The following is a 19,285-nucleotide window of genomic DNA, read 5'->3' as shown; positions in this document are numbered from 1 at the left end:
CACTACAGATGGGCATCATTGAGCTGAAGACAAGTGTGGCTCCTACAGCACAGAACACCACTAACTTTCTTGTGACTGAACCTTTTACCTTCTTTTGCAGGGAGGGAGTTTCCAAGCCAGAGCACACCCTTCCTTTGCATTATCTGAGGGAAGGTACTTGTGTGGGAATTCCTAAAGCTTCAGCACTACATGGGTTCTGCTTTCAGCTGAGGTCAAGGGGCTGCAGATAAGGAAGCTATGTTTAGCACTCCTGAAAATCCCACAGAATGAACACCTGACATGCTGTAATGCCAGCAGGTTCAGTGCATGCTCTGCTCCTCTGAGGCACCCAGAACACAGTGAGGCCCTGCAGGCACTGGGGCTCAGTTCAGAGTAGGCCAACTGTGTTTATCCTCTCTCTAAGTTATGCATTGCTTAGGAACCAGCCTAAGCCCCACTCACATCCTTATTGCAATTCCACTGAGAACAGATGTCTCAAGGAGCAAATGGGAGTCTCAGCTGTTCTGTGCAGGCCTCAGCAGCTGCAAGGGCAACACAACCTGCTCAAGCTGAATATGCCAAGTGTCCAAGTGAGGACATTGCTCTCTGTGCACCCTTCCCAGAATTTTCTGTTTACTTCTGACTTCAATTTGCAGTATACAGGACAGGAGGTCCTTAGGCCATAGTCATGTTCTGCCTCAACTGCTGATCTCTATCCTGTTTTGCAACCCCTTTGAACCTATTTCCAGCTGTGCCATATCTCCTGCTATAACAGCTTGCCATTCTGTTGCAGAGCCAGAGGACAAGAACCGTGCACTATTCACCTCTACTTATTAAAGATCTGCTTGGACACGCAAGTTAAGTCAACTCCTGTTTTTTCCTCCCTTTAGCTGTTAACGTTTTCTGTCAGAAGTAGCTGAGGTACTTGATAGCCTCTTTAAGGGAATCAAGCAACTCCACAATGCAAAAGTTATATCCGCAAGACAGACATTGGGACAGGATTTCCAAATTAATTCAGTACTTGGTTAAATTTTCAAAGCAGCTGAAATTATGCATTGGACTACAAAGCCTTTAGCAGAACATCAGTACCAAGCCTCCAAGGGAGGCTTCTGGTGTCAGGAGAGATCACACAAATCCATGTGTCCTAGAAAGTGTGTTCCCTGTGAACACTCAGGATTATTTCATCTTCCCTTCCCTCCTCTCCCAAGAAACTAAGGACACCAATCCCAAGCTGACCCAGTCAGCATCACCTGCATGCAACATGTTTATGGTTCACATCTTCAAGCTTCAAAGCCCAACTGGATTCTCTCAAATCACGGTATCAGACAAAAATACAAGCTCTGCTACTGGTTTGTTCTGATTGCACCTGCAGACATTTTCATCTGTTATGGAAGAAAAAAAAAAGAACAAAAGCAAGCTATAAACAATTAAGCAAGTAATAAACAATTTATTTTTTTCTTTACATTGATCTTTATGAAGATAATATCACTTCTGTTTTGTGATTCATATTTCTTGTACCGCATATTGCTGATTTCTGACATGGCACTTAAGGGAACAGTCACAAACTGCTACACAATTTCATTAAATTAATCCATTTTCCATTTCTCAGTTAAACATGAGTGAACATACAACTCTGGCAAATTTGACACCATTCAGTCATTCCTGATGTCTCCAGAAAGAAAAAAAAAAAATCTCTTTCCCTTTCTGCTGAAATATCTTACCATGGTTACAAAAACTATGAGGAAGGGGAGAACATCTCACAGAAGACAGCTAAAGGGCAACAAAAAAATCCTTTTTACTGATTACATAGCTGGTAAAAAGAACACCACCAAACAATGTCATAACACTGGATGATAACACCACCTGTACCCACAGGCAGGTAGAGCTGAAATACTGTGCAGTTCTAGTAACTAGAGGTATAGAGCCCCAATTTTTGGCCTATTTAACAGAAGGTAATACAACATTTTGAACAGGTAACCAGAAGTTTCACTGGGAAGCTTTGCACACATGTAAGGAGACGGAAGAATATTCTGCAAGATGCAACTTAGTGGTTTGGTTTACATCACATATTGTGGGAACCATGCATAAGGAACTCTTGGCACATACGTGCATCACCTTGAAGTTAAAAAATCACCTTGGCAGTCTTTATTTGCATTAACAGCTCAATCTCCTCCCAGCTGGCTTGCAGGAGTGTTCAACCCTCAGGCACCCCTTCACAAGCTCCCACCCAAGCATCTCTGCACTTCAGCTTCTGCAGACCCTGAGTCACTCTGGATTTTGGCTTGGTTCCATCAGTGTCAGTACTGCCTCAGTATCCTGCATGTCCCTAAGGAGTTACTGCTCTTCAAAGTTACCACTAAAAAACCAAGTCACCTTAAGACATTTGCAACACCAAGCAGGGCAAGCTGCCCCTGAGGGCGCTTCCTGCTGCCTGCTGCTCATTTCTGCTCCCTGGAGACTTCTAGTGGCCAGAGCTTAGATCCCTCTGCAACTTTTTGACCTTTTTAACTCATCACTGAATCAGCGAAGAGGCTTAACAAAATGAAGCCAACAGCTTGTTTGGAACTTGAGTATAACAAGCATCGACTCATTTCATATTTGCAAGGTGACAAAAAGCCTGGAGACAACATGACTTGCACAAGGTTCCTACATTCATGGATTGGAGTCACACCCTGGCAGAAGAAACAGCTACTTATTTTTACTGTACAATTGGGTAACAACTTATATAATGAAACACACAACACAGGCACACACAAATTTAATCACCAGCACAACTGGAACAAAAAAGTGGTCTTGTAACAGGTCCTGTTTTCTCAGCTGAAAACTTCCTGAACAGTTGCCCTATGGTTAGTTTTATCTTCACAACCTAAAGACTTCAATGGAATCAGTCTGGAAACATCTCCTAAAGTCATAGGACTAGTTCATAGTGAAGACTCAAACCCAAAGAATAGCAGATTGTAGAAACAGGGTAGGTACATACTTTAAGTTCTTCACCTTAGTATCTCAATAGTGGCCACTGAAAGAAAGATCTTCAGCTTAGGAAAAAAAAAACCCCACAACTTTAACACTTGAAAACATTAAAGCAAATAAACAAGAGAAAAGCCAACCTGACAGATTGATTTAGAGACCAGCTCTTTCAAAACCAAGACAGCATAACTAGAAAATTAGAAAACCTGGTCCCATTTTTGTATTCAAATACTGATTGTAAGTAGAAAAAGAATACAGTACATGCAATAATATCAAAACTCTGCCTGACAAACTCCAGGACACAACCAAGACTAACTAGGGACTTTAAAAAAACCCCCAAACTACTACTTGCAATAGACAAGGCAGGGGACATTTTAGAAGATAAAGAACATACAAATCAAGATGATCACACCATGGGTCCCTCACTGGCAATGATTTGCTGGCTAAGTAAAAATTTTGTCATATAGGAAGCATATTTTATATCAAAAGTAGTTCTCTAAGTTACAACTTCACCTCTGATTAAATACTTCCCCTCCAGATAAACTAACTTATAATATGCTTACTTGGAGAAGGCTACAACTAAATTCTCTAAAATAAAATAAAAAAAAAAAGTGCCATGAAACAAAAGCAGGATTTCTCTCTGCACATACACTTAAGTTTATAAATGATTACATGACTATACCCAATAAAGCACTAGCTACATCTCAGAAAAACAAAACACAAGAAATAAAAGCTGGATGCACTTGACTCTTCCCAATAACTCGTTTTGGTTTTGTGCCAATTAACCACTTCCCCAGAGCTGCATGATTTGCTGCCTAGTATTTGAATCCTGGATTTACCATGACACAACATTTAAGTTAATCCAACAGCCTGAAGATATAACAGTTTAAGAAAAAACACTGCAAAGTCCAGAGAGTAGCCAGCAAGAAGGACACCCTCCTCATCCTCAGAACTTCTAGTCATGAAAGGAGAAAGAGCAGCCTCCAGTCACAGCAGAAACACTGCAGCTCAACCCCCAGGTGTCTCCTTACAGCTGTCTTGCAGGATGAGCATCCAACACCCACAGTAAAGCTGAGCACAGAAGAGAATATTGCATTTTTCTGTTGGAAAAGGATCTTCAATTCGTGACCTTTCAGCTCCTCTGATTGACTGATTGATAAGAGCTACCATTATTGTACAACAGGTCTGCATTCATGCAAAAAAACCACTGTTTCTTCTTAAAGAGTAAGACTTCACCTTAAGTCCTAAATAGGAAGAAGTATTAAAAAAAAAAAAAAAAAAGAGACAAAACAAAACCAAACCTTCAATAGATACACAAATAATTACCTACTAAAGCATGGTACTCCTGTGACAAGCTCCATTCTTCCACGATATCTGAAGTTGGGTTGTGACCTTTTTTGAAATATTGCAATCAAATAAATGAATAGAAATAAAATGCTCTAAACAGAATTTGATCTGTAAACCCCTTGGCATTAATGAGAATCTTTATTAACACAGCTGCCCTGAAAAGCATAAGTGATATCACTGTTTCAGTACAGACTGAACATTCAGTGGTAAATAGGTACTTGTTTCAGCTTTCCTTTAAAGAACAAATATTCAAGTGTTCTGTTTGGAGATCCATTTCACATCACTTCAGGAAAGACAAAGGAATGTAAAAGTTCTTCCTGTGCTTCACCTCCATACCTTTCTAGTCAGTGACCTCAGGAATAGCTAAACTGAGCCAATCTGAGACCAAAAAATATGATGTCCTCTCACATTGAACCTGCACTACAAAAAAACAGGGTTACACCAAAAACACACAGAATGGCAATGAGGGCAGTAAACAGAGCAGGGACCTTTCTCACTCTGGTTTCACAGCCAGACATTGAGGGTGCACTGGGGGAAAAAAAAAAACAACTGGCAGTTCAGCTGATTGCCTGAACTGAGACAGGTATTAAGTGCTCTACAAAGGACTCCATGAACATCAATGTAAACAGAAGTGTTTGGCCTCCACGCAAAGCGCTACTGCTGAAAGTGCTGGGGTTTGGAAATCTGCCCCGCATATTTCCAAAAGCAACTCGTTTACATTCTGTTTGACAGGGGGAATAAAGTGTTTTGGAGGTTCCCTCCCTTTGGTCTCGCTCCCAAAGGACAGTTCCTGGCGGGCAGTCTCAGCTGTCCTCCTCATCGTCGCTAATGAGGTCCCTTTTCTCCACGCACGTCTCCCGCTCCCGCAGGAAATCCTCGCGAATGGCCTCGAGCTCCGTCAGCTCCAGACGCACCTTCTCCAGGTGGTAGGTCCTCCTGTTCCTGATTTGCCGTAAGGGAAAGGGATTCAGGTCTCCAAAGGCAATGGCAGTCAGCTTCCTGTAAGGTTACACAACGTTAGAAGACAATCAGTCGCGGTTGGTGCTTTTTAAAACCACTTTTGGACTTCATCCCTATCAATTCTTATTGTATGGCATATCTCTGGTCTCTCACACTTGACAGGTCTCAGATGTTATCAGGATTGCCAGAAATTTCTACAAAGCATTCTATTTTAAGGTTATTTCAAGCAACAAAGTGTTATCAAATGCTCAGGAGTTCACAAAGCAAACTCTGTATAATGCTACAGAGATCACAGCCTTTACAGCACCGATCAGAAGACATGAGCTGGGATAATCAGAGCTTCCCTGGCTCCACTGAACACTTGGTACACCCAGTTACCCCACTGTAGGTTGGATAACTTCCTCCACATAAACCCACTGAAGCCCCTTCAACCCCAAACCAGTCAGCTCTCCAGTTAACCAAGACAACCTGACAACAAGGAGACCAATAAAGCCTGGGATACCACAAATGCAGCCCAGGAGAACACAGAACGTGTCCAAGCCAAACTGATACAGCAAGGAAGCTCTGGGCTTTTGCTGCTGGAGCACAGAGATCTCTGAGCTGGTGCCAAGGCAAGCTCGTCATGGCACAGCAAAGTACCCCAGAGGGTCCAGCACCCTCCCAGAGTGATGCTGCACCACATCCTTCAGTCACAGCACACCCAGCAACTGATCTGTCTGATCAGTCCAAAGACAGAGTTAACCACATCATTGTTGCTGACCTACACCTAAAAATATCTCACTGTTTACTAAGGAAAAAAGGGGAATTGGAATATTTAATTTATTCTACTTGAATTATCAGATGAACCCAAATATTAGGAAAACTTATTTGGACAGTTTATTTAAGGCTAGTTTTGTATTTTTGAGTGAACCAGAATGATTTCCTGCTATTTCTACACAGAACATATTCCAACAGCTTCTCTACCTGTACACAGCATGCCATGGAACACAACTTGTACCTGTAGAAAAACCTAACTATGACACCCTACAGCCCAGAGTATACTCATGCACATGTTTGTAGATACATTTCTTTACTAGAGAGTTTGAACTTAAAAAATTCTCAGTGAAAAGATTTTTAACCCAACTAGGACACCCCTGAATTCTATTAAAAAAATATTTCTGAACTTTTCCTCTACAACATGACTTTTGGTCCTTATCAGGAAAGACATCGTTCTACATGCTTTTGTACTGTCCAAATTTTGATGCTGTAAAACTTGTACAAACGTAAAAAAAGGAGAAACCGGGCAGCTGGAATCATGGCTTGTCAGTCCCAGCAAATCCTTATTCCCTAGGTGGCACTGCACCACTGCTTGCAACTCCCACTTTTAAATCTGTAAGCAAAGGCTTACAGAGCATATTTGTATTGTAAATATCTTTGATGCACTGAATGCTGTCCTCGCTTGAACTCCCCATCTGCCAGCGATACCCCATCAGCTCATTTTGTTAACAGCAAAATGAGGTGTCTTTCAGCAATATTAGAAGCCTTTAAAATAAGTTATTTCTGCACCAGAAAGTTTAGACAGGAGAACCAAGACATCATTTCCAGAAGCAGAAAAGGAATGGAAACTGAAATCTTCACCTCTGATTAAATATCAAAATTTTGTTCAAATTAGGTAAAAAAGATTTCGTTTTTTTCTCTCTGCATCAGTCCCAGCAATCCTTTTCAAGCACAGAGTAAGATTATTGAGTTTTAACTTCTCTCCAGTCAAAACAAACACAGGAAGTAAAAATATTAAACAGCTCTTCCAGCAGAATTCAAAGTAGAAGCTTAAGTTTATGTGGAATTTATTACAGTAAAAAAACCACCTCCGATTTCAATATATGATTTTGCACTAAATTGAAAATCAGTGAGCTTCAATATATGTCTGACATTAAACCAACCCCAATATGACTTTTTAAGATTAATCTGCTGCTCTACAGTCTTGAAACCTAAAAACACCAGACCCTGATTTACAAACTGTAAGGACTGAAGAACAGAAGAGTATCTAATTTGTGTTTATTCTCTGATTCCAGGTATATCTCAGAATCAGCTGGAGCCAGTGGCAGTAGCCTATACATTAAATGATGTACAGATCTAAGCCTTGTAGGACATGGCTCACATTTTTAACACCTGAGCCAGGACGTGGTTTTATTTACCATGAAACATTTTGCTAGCAGAAATAGTGTCTGCAATGCAGGGGGAGACTTCACCTGTGGCTGGAATTCTCAAGTGTTGCTACCACGGCACTGCAGCCAAACCAGGTAACCTCCATCACACCTCACAGTCACCAGCTCAGCATTCATCACTTCTGCCACATCTAAGTGCTCATGGCAAATCTTGGCAGTCAGCTGCATCTCTCGTTGCTTTACACCTGATTTAGGATCTAGATAAAACCAAAACAACCCCCCCTCACTTCTCCCATGCCCCACAACAAGTCTTCCAAGGACACAAAGAGCGAGTTCCCCACCTGGCATCGAGTATGTTGCGTGTGAAGTAGCGAAGGTACTTGAAGATGGACATGGAATCCTGCAGCTTTAAGATTTCCTCTTCTTGGTATTTAAAAAGTGCCAGGGCAAACCGGAATATTACCTGAGAAAACACCCAGTACTCGGGATTTGTAAGTACAGAATGCACCAGCTCTCATTATCATCTTGATAAACTCCAAGGCAAAGGGTTACTCTCACAGAGGCTGCACGTGACCTCTCTAATCACACCTCCCTCTGTCCCCCCCCCTTCCCTGGCCCAGCCCCGTTTCCAAAAGCTGCCAAATACTTCTGTTGTGGCTGTCCCCAAGGCCAGCTGTCCTGCAGACCCATCCAGAACACAAGGCTCAGTTCAGAGATTCAAATTCTTGGACACTTTTAGTTCCAAATTCAGTTGTAGCACCCAGACTGTTGGGCCTATTCAATGCATTTATTTAGTTACTTCACAGCTAAATTTAAGTTTTGATTTTTAAACAGCTTCTTTTCCAAGGCCTTGAATTTTCCCAACACACTGGGGACCTGATGCTGAAGGAATTTCTGATACCAGTTTGTCCATCACCATTGGCATGAGCTGGAAGCAGCATTATTTCCCTTCATTCCAAAAAGGCTTTGGTAAGTTCTGAACTTTGCCAGTCTGTGCCTGGCTGCATTCACAAATTGCCAAGATGTTTAACTGATGTGAATGAACAGCCAACCACTGTGTGTTCTAATGCCCAACCAAGGCCAGCGAGAAATCACCTCAAACACAGTTTTTGTCTTATTTTATAACTCACCTGTTCTCTCCAGTTGCCTACAAAATCTACTTTAGTGTTTGAAACCAATGACTTTTTTTTCCCCACACTGATTTTATTTTACTGCAATTTTAGAAGAATGAAAATTCTTTCAAATCCCCCCTTAATTTATGACATAGAGTCACTGTTTGTCATTTGTGCTTTAAATGTCTGCAGAGATAAAACAAATATTTGCTGCAGAGAAAAGCTAAAAGTCAGCTTTTGGTTACAAGTCATTTTTACATCTTCTCAATACTTCTAACTTCTGCCTCCATCACCTCATCTTCCTTCTTTATAAGAGTAGCTCTCACCTTGATAGAATTACTTGAAACTCATTGACAGCTGCACATAGGAATAAACAGCACTGCCTGGACTTTTATTTTTCAAAAGGGAAAAAAAAGGTGGTGGCAAAAGGAAAATACTTGCATTTAAAATTCTTCCATGTAACTCAACCCCTTAACTTGCAGAGCACAGATAAAATGGAAAATGCTTTGACTGGTTATTTATGCACATTTCCTCCTTTGTTTTTTGGTTTTTTTTTTTCCTACCAGTGATTTTAAGTGACAGGATTCTTGTGAAACCACCTTCCTCCCCCCTGTGCTCAGTAACAGCAGAGTGGTTTTTCTCAGGGAACAAATGAACAATCTCAGCTCCTTCAGCTCACCTTTGGTCCCTCATAGAGGAAGGAGTCCCAGATTTTGAAAAGGATGTCGCTGACCACGCTGTCCACAAACACCACCAGGAACCAGTTGAAGGTGATAAGGGTGTAATCCACTTTGTACTGCTCAAAGTGAGCGTGAAGTCGTGGCAGCTTCTCACTCATCAAGTCCTTGAAAACCCGCTGATCAACCTGAACAGATGACAAACAGGTGATTATTGCTCCTAATTTTCCAACAGTCATTCCAAGTAGGGCTGTCACCAGCCTGTAAGTGCAAGTTTTTCAAGAGGTAACCAGGAAACCCAGGAGTGTCCAGATAACAATTCCAGGCTATACCCACCCAAATACAGAGCCATCCCAATGCACACCCCCCTTGCTGACACACTGCCAGCCTCTCCAGCCAGCCCCTGTCCCACAGGGCTCCTCACACACAGAGGGGGTGTTTCCATGGCAGGTCACCAGGGGTGCACTGCTGCAGGAGCACTGAATGACCTGGGAGAGATGTGGATGGAGAAGGCAGCCTGTACAGGGCAGCACCTGGAGGCAGAGCAGTGCCACAGCACAGACTGCTCCCAGGACTGCAAAATGCTCCCTCAGGGCCCATAACCACCATCCCCCCAGACCTGAGGAAAGAAAGGATAAATCCACTCCGTGCTGTGAAGCCAGTAATGAGAAGCAGGGTTAAGGCTGGAGCTGCAAGCATGGCACTGAACAATTATTTCAGTGTCAAGCCCTTGTCCAAACAAGGGCCCTGGTGCCTGGACCCCACCCCGTCAACTCAAGACACCCCCAGAAAGGCCTGTCAGCAAAGGAAAGCTTTTGTCTGGCTGCAGTTCCCAGGAGCAGAGCACATACCTGGGATCCCAGCAGTGTCTTCGTATAATAATCACGAGGCATGAAAACCTCCACGATTGTTACCAGACACCAAAAAGCATCTTCCTGTTCCAAGTACAGAAGTGCAATTGCCACCAACCTGAAAATAGAGTTTATTTGAAGAAAAGGATTATTATAGCATCACAAGCTATATTAAGAACCATTACAATAAAGTGGTTTTGTTCAGCTGAGGTAAATCAGGAGAGCACTAAACAGCAAAACTGTTACTGAAGTTTCAGATGGGGCCTTCTCAGCCACACCAAGTGTTTTTATTCAGCTAAATAATAAATCAGATAAAGGCAAGAGCTAAGTGATTTTCTAGAAGCCATTTTCCCAGGAACTAAGACAAAATAATAAGCAGCTTCCAAGTCCTAAATATAATACTTGATTCCCAGACTTTTGTCTTTTCTTATTGAAGAGAAGAAAGAACAGATGGCTCTGAATTACACACAAAGTTGTTTTAAGATTAGAAAAATCCTTTCTAGCACATTTGCTTTATCTCCCTTAAGATAAACATAAATAACACCATCATCTTTTAATGGAAATAAAAAGCCCTAAAATATTTTAAAGGCTGAACTTGTTCTAAGAATTTCTTCAAGTGTTGGTGCTGCTGATTTTAGCTCTCTAAACACAGAGAATTCTGCTATTCTGATTGAAGACATCAGAGTGAAATGCTGAAATTTGTGGTCTTAACAATATAAAAAAAGCTTTCAAGCATTTATTTCTGCTCATTTTAAGAAAAAAACTAACAAATTCTCGCACACAAAAGCAACTCAATCCCCTACAAGTGACACAAAGTCAACGTAAAACTACATTCAAGTATCCCATTTCTTACCTGAGTTAATTTCAATTCCATGTTTTTTGCCAAGCTGATTTCACAGAATTCACTATCCAGGTCATCTGGGTTTTTTAATTGTTTTAAAAAACGTGCCAGTTATTTGTTTCTTAAAACACTGTAAATGATGAGCATACAGCCCCCATAAGGCAAACCTCTGTTCCACAGCGTGTTGCTACATTTGTGATTTGAAAGGCTCATTACTCAGGATTAACAATATCTCACCTGTTGAGCCCCTGGCAATATCCTATATCAGGATTTCTCCAGGAAAATGCCAGCAGCACATTCCGCAGCTTCTGGATCCCTTCGGATGTCGGGGAGGAATAATGTTTGTTGTTGGGCAAAGTCCTCAAGAGATCCAACTCAATCTGTTTGGATGCAGGATTTTGTTTCTCCAGAGCATTTTGAAGCAAGGTTTGGAAGTACCCAGGTACTGTGCTGTCCTTGAATTTTTTAACATGGAGATTGACACACCACTTCCAGATCTTGGAGCGGTGTTCGTGTGGAATTCCAGAGCGGATGAGGTTCTTCAGCTCCACGGAGCGCATCATCTCCCTGTTCATGGTGCTGGCAAGGTAGTTTTCCCATTTTACTCCAGCTGAGATCTCTCGATTTTCACTGAGGGAAAGAGACCTCAGGTCCAAAGCTCGTGATTTTGCCACTAGTTTCTCCTCCTCATCATCCTCTGGGACTGTCTGAAACCCATATATATCATATTCACTGCAATGGGGAAAAAAAGAAAGAAAAAAAAAAGGTTTTACATGTGTTCAGCAGCCCTGAAACTCCCACGTTCCCATCAGAGTTAGTCCAAAGCCCCTCTCCATAGTTCTCAAGTTTTAACAATTATTACACATTTTTCTGAAATATATCTTTTATTTAGTAATTACTTTCACAATTCCATATATAAAAGACTTGGGGCCATATTCCAGGATATATTACCATACAAATTAAGCACTTTAAGAACAGGGTCAAGTTCAAATGAACCCAACTCTTCAGTAACTCACCTTTAGCAACTGTATGGCAACATTTGAGTCTAAGTTTTATACTATCTCAATAAACCAATAAATGTGTTAAGGGAACTTCCCAGTCTGACCGTTCAGGAGACTGTGGCAGTTGCACTCCCAACACCAGAGACTTTCCCTGCTGGGACTGCAGCCCCTTCACTGACCAAGGCACACGTACATTTATTTTAACAGGACCAAATTACCTGACCAGGTGTGGTTTGAAAAAGGCCTGTTCTGGTTGTTCACTGGTTTCTGCTTTCAAGGCATCTTCCAGTAACTGTGTGATGACCTCACGAGCAGGACTCTGCTCCTCAGAGCAAACTGGAGTTTTCATTTCTTGAAGTAAGATCAAGTATTTACTTTCAATCTGGCAGAGTTTGGCTTCCAAGCTGGTGTACTGCAGAAAACAATATATTATATAAAGTCTTCAGACACTTTGTGCTACGCTTCTTTTAAAATCTGGTTCAATGTTATTCTGTTGGTTTATGTTGCTCAGAAACCTCTAAGTCAGGAACAGTCAGCTTGACTTTCCCATTTGTGTAGCACCAGCAAACATAAGGCAGCAAAGCAGATCTGATGCTTTCCACCAGATGCACTTTTGCACATGGAAAATCTGAGCCAGCTTAAATTATCACTACACTGCATGAAATACAACTCAACCATTTTGTGCTTTTCAAGTAACAGCTTCAGCCTATGCATGTTGGAACAAGAACAACTCAAATGGCATTTTAAAGGCATGAGTTAGGCAACAGCATGTAGGAGCTGTAAACACACACCTCCATGCCAAAAATACAGCATTTAAACCTGGCCACTGTGGGCTTTGCTTCCACAAAACCAGAGGCAAAGCCTACCATCTCTACGTGTGTGTTTGGTTTCCCAACCCCAGGCAATGGAAATATTTATTATTTACCTGCAACACCTCTACATTCAAGTTCATCTATACAAGAACACACTCCCAAAATTACATTCACCATACCACAGTTGCCCTTCGTGCTCAGGAGAAAGCTCTACTCAAATCCTTACACATCCTGTCATACTTCAAAAAAATCATCACGCCCTGAATTCTGAGGAAATAACGTTTTCAGAGAAATATATATGCCTGTGTTCATAAATTACAAAAAACCTTTCACCAGCAAATTTAAATTTAAAGCAAATTACTTCTTTCAAGAATCCATCCAGAAAGATTGGTCAGTAAGGACTGAGTCAAGGGGGATTTTTAACTTGTTCCATTTTCCTGGGTAGATTTACAGCTAAAATTTTCAAAACATTTTAGACGTTTCCAAAATGAGAACACGCTGTGTTAGTCTGACCTTTGCCTGCCATTCTCTCTCTCTTGCTTCTGCGCTTCTTCGTAGAGCAGAAAGTTCCAAAATCTCCTTATTTAAAAATTTATTCTGGGTCTTATAACCCTGAAGATTGTCCTGTTGATTAAAAAAAAAAAAAAAAAAAAGGCAAACTAGATTTTTAATAAAAAATATTTTACAAACAGCAAATGCCTGCCAGAGAAAGCACACCTTAGAACATGGAAACAGCAGCTACTAATAGCATTTATCAGTTTTAAAACTTACCAGGGTCTCATATAAGAAAGATATGATGAATGTTTATGCATATTTTAAGTTACTTACTTGTATTCCAAATTCCTTGGAGTGTTAATCAATTTGGAATACAACATTTATCCAAAGGCAAAAAAAAGCATGTTTAGAGCAAAGTGGATAACTTCAGTAACTCCATTAAGAACCTGTGACACATTCATTGAGGTTCAAAAAAAAGGCATTAATAAGATCTGTAGGAGCATTAGTAAAATAGGTTCTTAAACTCCTCCCTTTTTGTCTCCTCAGAGCTTCCCTTTGCCATTCCACATGCTTTGTTGCCTCAGTTTTGATACTGAAAATCTTTAAAAAAAGCAAGCTTTCTCTTTGTTTCCCCCCATGCTGATATTTTCCTCTTACACTCGCTTCTTCCTGCTCCTTTGATTATTTCTCACATCACTGCTCCTCCCCAGCAAGGATCAATTCCCTGGAAGCCCAGGACCCTGCACTACAGGCACACAGAGCAGCCCAAAGGAGAGGAGTTCAGTGAGACTGTCACAGACATTCAAAGAGGGGGTGCCAAGCAGAGAAAGCCTCAGCTGAGAAGTGTCCTGGGGAGCTGCTGCAGTGACCTCAAACAGCACAGCAGCCTCAAAGTACCCCTACAGGGAGCACAGAGTCCCCTATGCATTGAGACAGAGACATTGCTCTTACTTTTAGTCTGTCCAGTTCCTGCAGGTCCTTATTAGCACTGGTGGCCGTGGGAGAATTTACTGCTCCACTTGGAGAGGATGAACTGTCCTCACATTCACTGAGCTGCCGGGAGAGTTTCATGATCACCTCATCTTTAGCTTGAATAGTTTCCATCAACATACCCAGCTGCTCATTGAGTTCTCCAACTTTGCATTTCAGGTTCTTCACTTCCTGCTGGAGACTGTCTTTTTCCAGGTTTAACTTTTCAAGCTGATTGTTGAGACCCAAAATCTGGTCGTCTTTTTGGTGCAACAGCTCTAGTTTGTCTTTGGGAACCCCCTCACAGAGGCGGCTGGCAAAGTATTTATCATACTGGGAGGACCGGACTGTTTGCTGCAGGAGTCGAACAAGTTCCTGAGAATTAAAAAAAAAAAAAAAAAAAAAGGTCATGAAGCTTTAAGTTTCTAAGGTTTATAACTTATAAAGTTAACATCAAGCAAAAGAAAGCTCTGGAATGCGTTTTTAATCTGAATAATCAGCTTTTAAGAGACCTCGGGCTGAGTTTTAAGGAAAAAGGGAAACACTGACATGACATGATTTCTAGCAGATTAACACCTTACAATGACTGGCCTACAAAGAGGGTTTAAATGTCTTTCACTGAGCTAAGGATCCTGCCTAGAAAGGCTCCAACAGGTTAAGGAAAAGTAAAGTAGTGGACAGCTGCGGCCCAGCAGTTACTTGGAAGCTGAAAAAATCCTTGCCTGCAAGCAGCCCTGTTGTAGGGAGATGAACAGGGAGAGAGGGCTTAAGCCCCAAAGGTTAACTGGTGAACATTCCAGAATGGAAAAGGCAAAGGAACTAACAGCTCTTCTCTAACAGAGAGAGAAAATAAGAGCAGGAAACAATACATGCTGCTTTGCCAAAAAGGAAGTCTGAAGAGGGCTTTTTAGAACATCTTGCCACACAATCAACGGCCTAAGACACCAATTTTCTTTGTCTTCTTATTAAAACAGAAGCAACTGTGAACACAGTGTTGCACTTAGACCAGTGAGATTTCTCAGAAGCTGGCTCAGGAGCTCAAATGTACTCCTGGGAAAGATAACTCCTCAAATGATTATAAACATGGGGCTCACATTCCTTCTTTGGATTCTCTTCGATCATCCCACACAACAGAAAATACAAATAGCAGCTCCATATAAGACCTAAAAAATTATTCTTCTTAAAAGGAGTAGAAATTCTTTTAGATAAAGCAAGGTTTTGAATAAATTGGAGTTATGAGGCATACAACCATGAACACTATGAGTGCAGTACTATATGCATGTTTTATAGATGATTATGGTTAGGCCTATGCTTTACAAAACCACTCCTGATGATGCAGTTAGGGTAGAGAGAAGTCAGGCCCATTCCCCAACCTCTCTCTAGCATTGAGAGAATCAAAAAACAAACGGACCTGAAAGGATGAGTTTCTCAGAAATTGTAAGTACTAATGGAAAAAGAAGCTGTGTCTACCTGCCAGGATTCTGGCAGACACCGAACAAAATAACTTCAGAGAATAAGGAAGATACATAAACCAAGTTAATGAACACTGCAAAGGTTTTGTTCAGGGATCTCATCTTCAACAGATGTAAAAATGGTCCTTCTTGTCTCAAGACTCTGTGTGTACCAAGGTTTGTTCAGCACCATCGTTTTACACCAACCAACCAGCTCTTGCAGTTCGATGGCCAGAAAGGTTAAACTCACAATCACCTGCCAGATCCATCTGCTTTGGGCACTTTGCCTGAAGGCTTAATTACCTTTTGGCTCAAAAGATCTTTCTTCAGCTTCTCCAGCTCTTCCTGCTGGCTTTGATACTTGAGCTGCAGCTCAGAGACCAGTTTGCTGCCATTGCCAGAACACCACTCTGTTGGAGAGGAGTCGCTGCCGGTGCGGTTCTTGCTCGATCCCATCATGTCCTTCAGCAAGGGGCGCCTTGCTTTGTGTGGAATGCGGCCAAAATCAAATGGAAAAGCTGAACTAGTCAGTCCTGCATAAAACAATTTCTTCTAGTTCGGTTCACTTAGTAAAAAGGCATTTCAAAGCATTCAGATTTCCTTTAAAAAAATATACTCATTAACATCAGACTCTGAGCAGCTTCTAAACTACCCAGTACAATAGAGTTAAACATGCCTCATTTTCCAAGCTGCTTCCTTTGGTGGGAAAAGTATAGAGCTCAAAGGCTCCTCCCCTCCCAGACAAAAGACTTGGCTCATGAATTGTAAAATTCTCTTCGTGTCTTACTCCCCAAGTCCTAATTTATTACACAAAATAAAAGGTACCCCTAACTATGGTAAAGTAAACTTTGCTTCAAATAATTAACAGTTCCAAAGTGGTCAGAGCAAACCCAACCCTGGTATCACAGTCCCCTGCTGCTGGAAGAGGCACTGGGGTAACAATTCACCTCTGTTTACATCACCACAGGAGTACTCAGGGAGAAGGATGTTTTCTAACAGATCAAATCACTTGGATTCCAGCTGAAGTGCTCCTAAGGAGCTGTAAAAACATCTTCATGAGGTTATTGCAGACACTGGTCATATTTGAGACCCAGTTACAATTCACAGATGAGCTGCCACTGCATGTGCATCCCCTACTTTTTCCCCATTTCAGAAGCAAGACAATACAACACCTACATACTTATTTAGAGTACAAAGGCAGTTCTGCTTCAGGGAGTGACACTCAACTGAGTAATTAAAGTCTCAGCATTTCCCTTCATCTCCTAACTTTGCAAGTCAAGTGACAGAACTAAAGCCAGTAACACACTCAGGAAAACAGAACGGTGGATAACAAGGCTTTGTCCTCATTCTGTTGTATTTCAATGGCAGAAGATTCCAAACACATCATAAGGAATTAGTTTTTTAAAAAATGATTTACAGAGCTCTGGATGTGGTTTGTGAAGAAAAGATAAGCTTCCACTATTTCCTAGAGACAGACACAACACAGTACATTACATTAAAGAAGGCAAATGCTCCCCTTCCTTCCTCCCACTTCTACCTTTACTTCCTTCTGCCAGGTGCTTCCTCTTTTCTTCCAGAGCCATGGAGTCCTCCAAGTCTTTGGGGGTTGGATCCAGCAGTTCCCACTCCTCGGTGGTGTAAAATATGCTCTTGCGGTTTTCGTTATTTCCTTTTCTTAGAGAGGACATGGAATTTCTGTGGAAAAGGCAGCAGGAAAAGGTGACCACGATTTGTGTTTTGCATTCATTCTGTAAAGGGCTTTGCAAGACAAGCACCACAGTTCAAACAGTGCAAAGTAAAAATAAGCTAAAACACAGACCAAACCAATACCAAACAAAAGCTCAAAGAAAACAAAGGATGTCCTACCAAACAGCACCTGCCATCAATGGGTTTCAAGAACAGAAGAATTATTTTGCTTTAATGGGATATTAATTTCTAGGAGACCACTATGGTATTTTGCATCTCCCTCTGTTTTGGCAGCAATGAAGTACAAAAAGTTAGGATTTACAAGCAGCATCTCTTTATTGATCAGTTATTGTAGCTTAGAATTTTAGGGGAACTGCCAGGCACTAAAGTGAACAGCATGCAGGCAAAACACGGATGTTACAGTTCCATATCCTGGGTTAATGCAAAACTAGGGATCACCCAAGAGACCTGCTGTGGCTGAGTCACTGATGACAGACCCCTGAGCAGTTTTCCTTTCCTAAGGTGGAACATGGCCAATTATCTGCAAGAACATTTCAGAGGCGTCCTCTGAATTCCAGCCAGATAATTCCATGGAAGAACAATACATTTCCCAGCAGGATGAGGTTACCTTACCCAGCTTCCTCCACAACCACCATGCAATCAGAAATGTCCACTCTTATGTCCATGAGTATTAGCACAGCTCAGTATTGTAAAGCCTTTGTTCAGTCAGACAAGGAGATTCTACATCAACCCATAGGAATCAGTTTAATATCTCAGGCATAAAATTGGAAATGTATTTGCTATCTCAGCATTTTCTCTGCAGTCTGGGCAAGCCCACAAAGATGCTCTCACTCATTGAGCCACATTCTCTCTTCTTCCTTTTCAAATCTCAAGCAGAAGGTAACCCATAGTACACTCTCAGGGTGATGTGATGATCCAAGCCAGTCTTTCAGCTTCACATGAGATTTAACACCTGATCAACATGAACTCTAAGCTAACCATTATGCAGTGCAAGATTTTCATAATCTGATGAACCAAGAAATATTTAAGTACAACTTAAAAATAACTCTAAAGGTTATTAATAAAACCATTCCAGCAATCTACAAACTCGTCAAAGATCAACTTATGCTACACTTTAATTTTCTCCCAGAAAGAACCACAGTTTCTGTCAGGGGCAAGAAGCCTTATTTTGTTTTTCAGACCTTCCAGGAAAATTAAACACATCAAATTGGGCAGTGATTGACACATTTCCCAGGGCACTCAAAATCAACAGGTGTCACCTGGCACCTCTCCATCTGTTCTGGGAACAGGGGCTGACTCTTACCAGGCACCTCCACAGCCCCCTGCTCTGCACTTGGTCAACTCCAGGATTTAAAGCCTGTCTGAACACCACCTTCTAAAGCTTGAACAGACCACAAAGAACAAGAAGTCAAGTGACTTCTGGAAAAGCTGCTTAAAAAACTGCTGTTAAGCCCATGAAAAATCATAGCTGATGCTCTGTTTTGTAAAGCTTTTGCATAGGTTTGTTCAGGGCACTGAAGTGGCACTGCTTCATTGCTTTCTATTAGATTAAAATAAGATTAAAAGATCAGATAGTTAAATTTGAAAACAATATTTATTTTCCTAAGCACACTATGACCAGTACAATCAAACTATCCAACAGTTGATCATATGATCTAATGATTCTCTATTTTTAAATGTTTGGGGGTTAAGTCATATTTTATGGTTATATAACTTGAGGTTACTATAATTCAGTATGTTTCCAAGCCTATATTCTGCATATATAAGAGATATAAGTAGCTGAGGGCATGAAGATTACAAAAACTCAGGCCCAAATGTCTGTATATGTCAACTAGTACTTGAAAATACATTCTGAAAAGCAGAAAAGCATGGTTCAACTTCAGTTACTGCAAATATACACACAGCTTAACTTCAAGACATATTCTTCATTTTTTTCCCCATTATTCCTTCCTCACTGCTGCCTGGGATGCAA

The 19,285-nt window shown here is 41.3% G+C and overlaps 1 protein-coding gene across 1 annotated transcript in view; it reads right to left on the bottom strand.

Moving 5' to 3' along the window:
* Positions 1-1,412: 1,412 nt before the first annotated feature.
* The window catches only part of TBC1D2B (TBC1 domain family member 2B), a 32,511-nt gene continuing 14,638 nt past the window's right edge, over positions 1,413-19,285 (bottom strand). Inside the window, exons 4-13 of the mRNA XM_032699650.1 lie at positions 17,144-17,301; positions 15,910-16,139; positions 14,138-14,530; positions 13,205-13,315; positions 12,098-12,291; positions 11,116-11,610; positions 10,038-10,155; positions 9,189-9,374; positions 7,739-7,860; positions 1,413-5,292 (exon numbers count right to left, since the gene is read on the bottom strand). Of these exons, the coding sequence (XP_032555541.1) occupies positions 5,097-5,292; positions 7,739-7,860; positions 9,189-9,374; positions 10,038-10,155; positions 11,116-11,610; positions 12,098-12,291; positions 13,205-13,315; positions 14,138-14,530; positions 15,910-16,139; positions 17,144-17,301 (2,203 nt within the window). The 3' untranslated portion in view covers positions 1,413-5,096. The remainder of the gene's footprint in view (positions 5,293-7,738; positions 7,861-9,188; positions 9,375-10,037; positions 10,156-11,115; positions 11,611-12,097; positions 12,292-13,204; positions 13,316-14,137; positions 14,531-15,909; positions 16,140-17,143; positions 17,302-19,285) is intronic.

The sequence above is a fragment of the Chiroxiphia lanceolata genome, chromosome 12, assembly GCF_009829145.1.
Source record: "Chiroxiphia lanceolata isolate bChiLan1 chromosome 12, bChiLan1.pri, whole genome shotgun sequence".
Lineage (NCBI taxonomy): Eukaryota > Metazoa > Chordata > Aves > Passeriformes > Pipridae > Chiroxiphia > Chiroxiphia lanceolata.
Note: the sequence above shows the minus strand (reverse complement) of the source record. Positions and strands in the feature narration are given on the sequence as shown.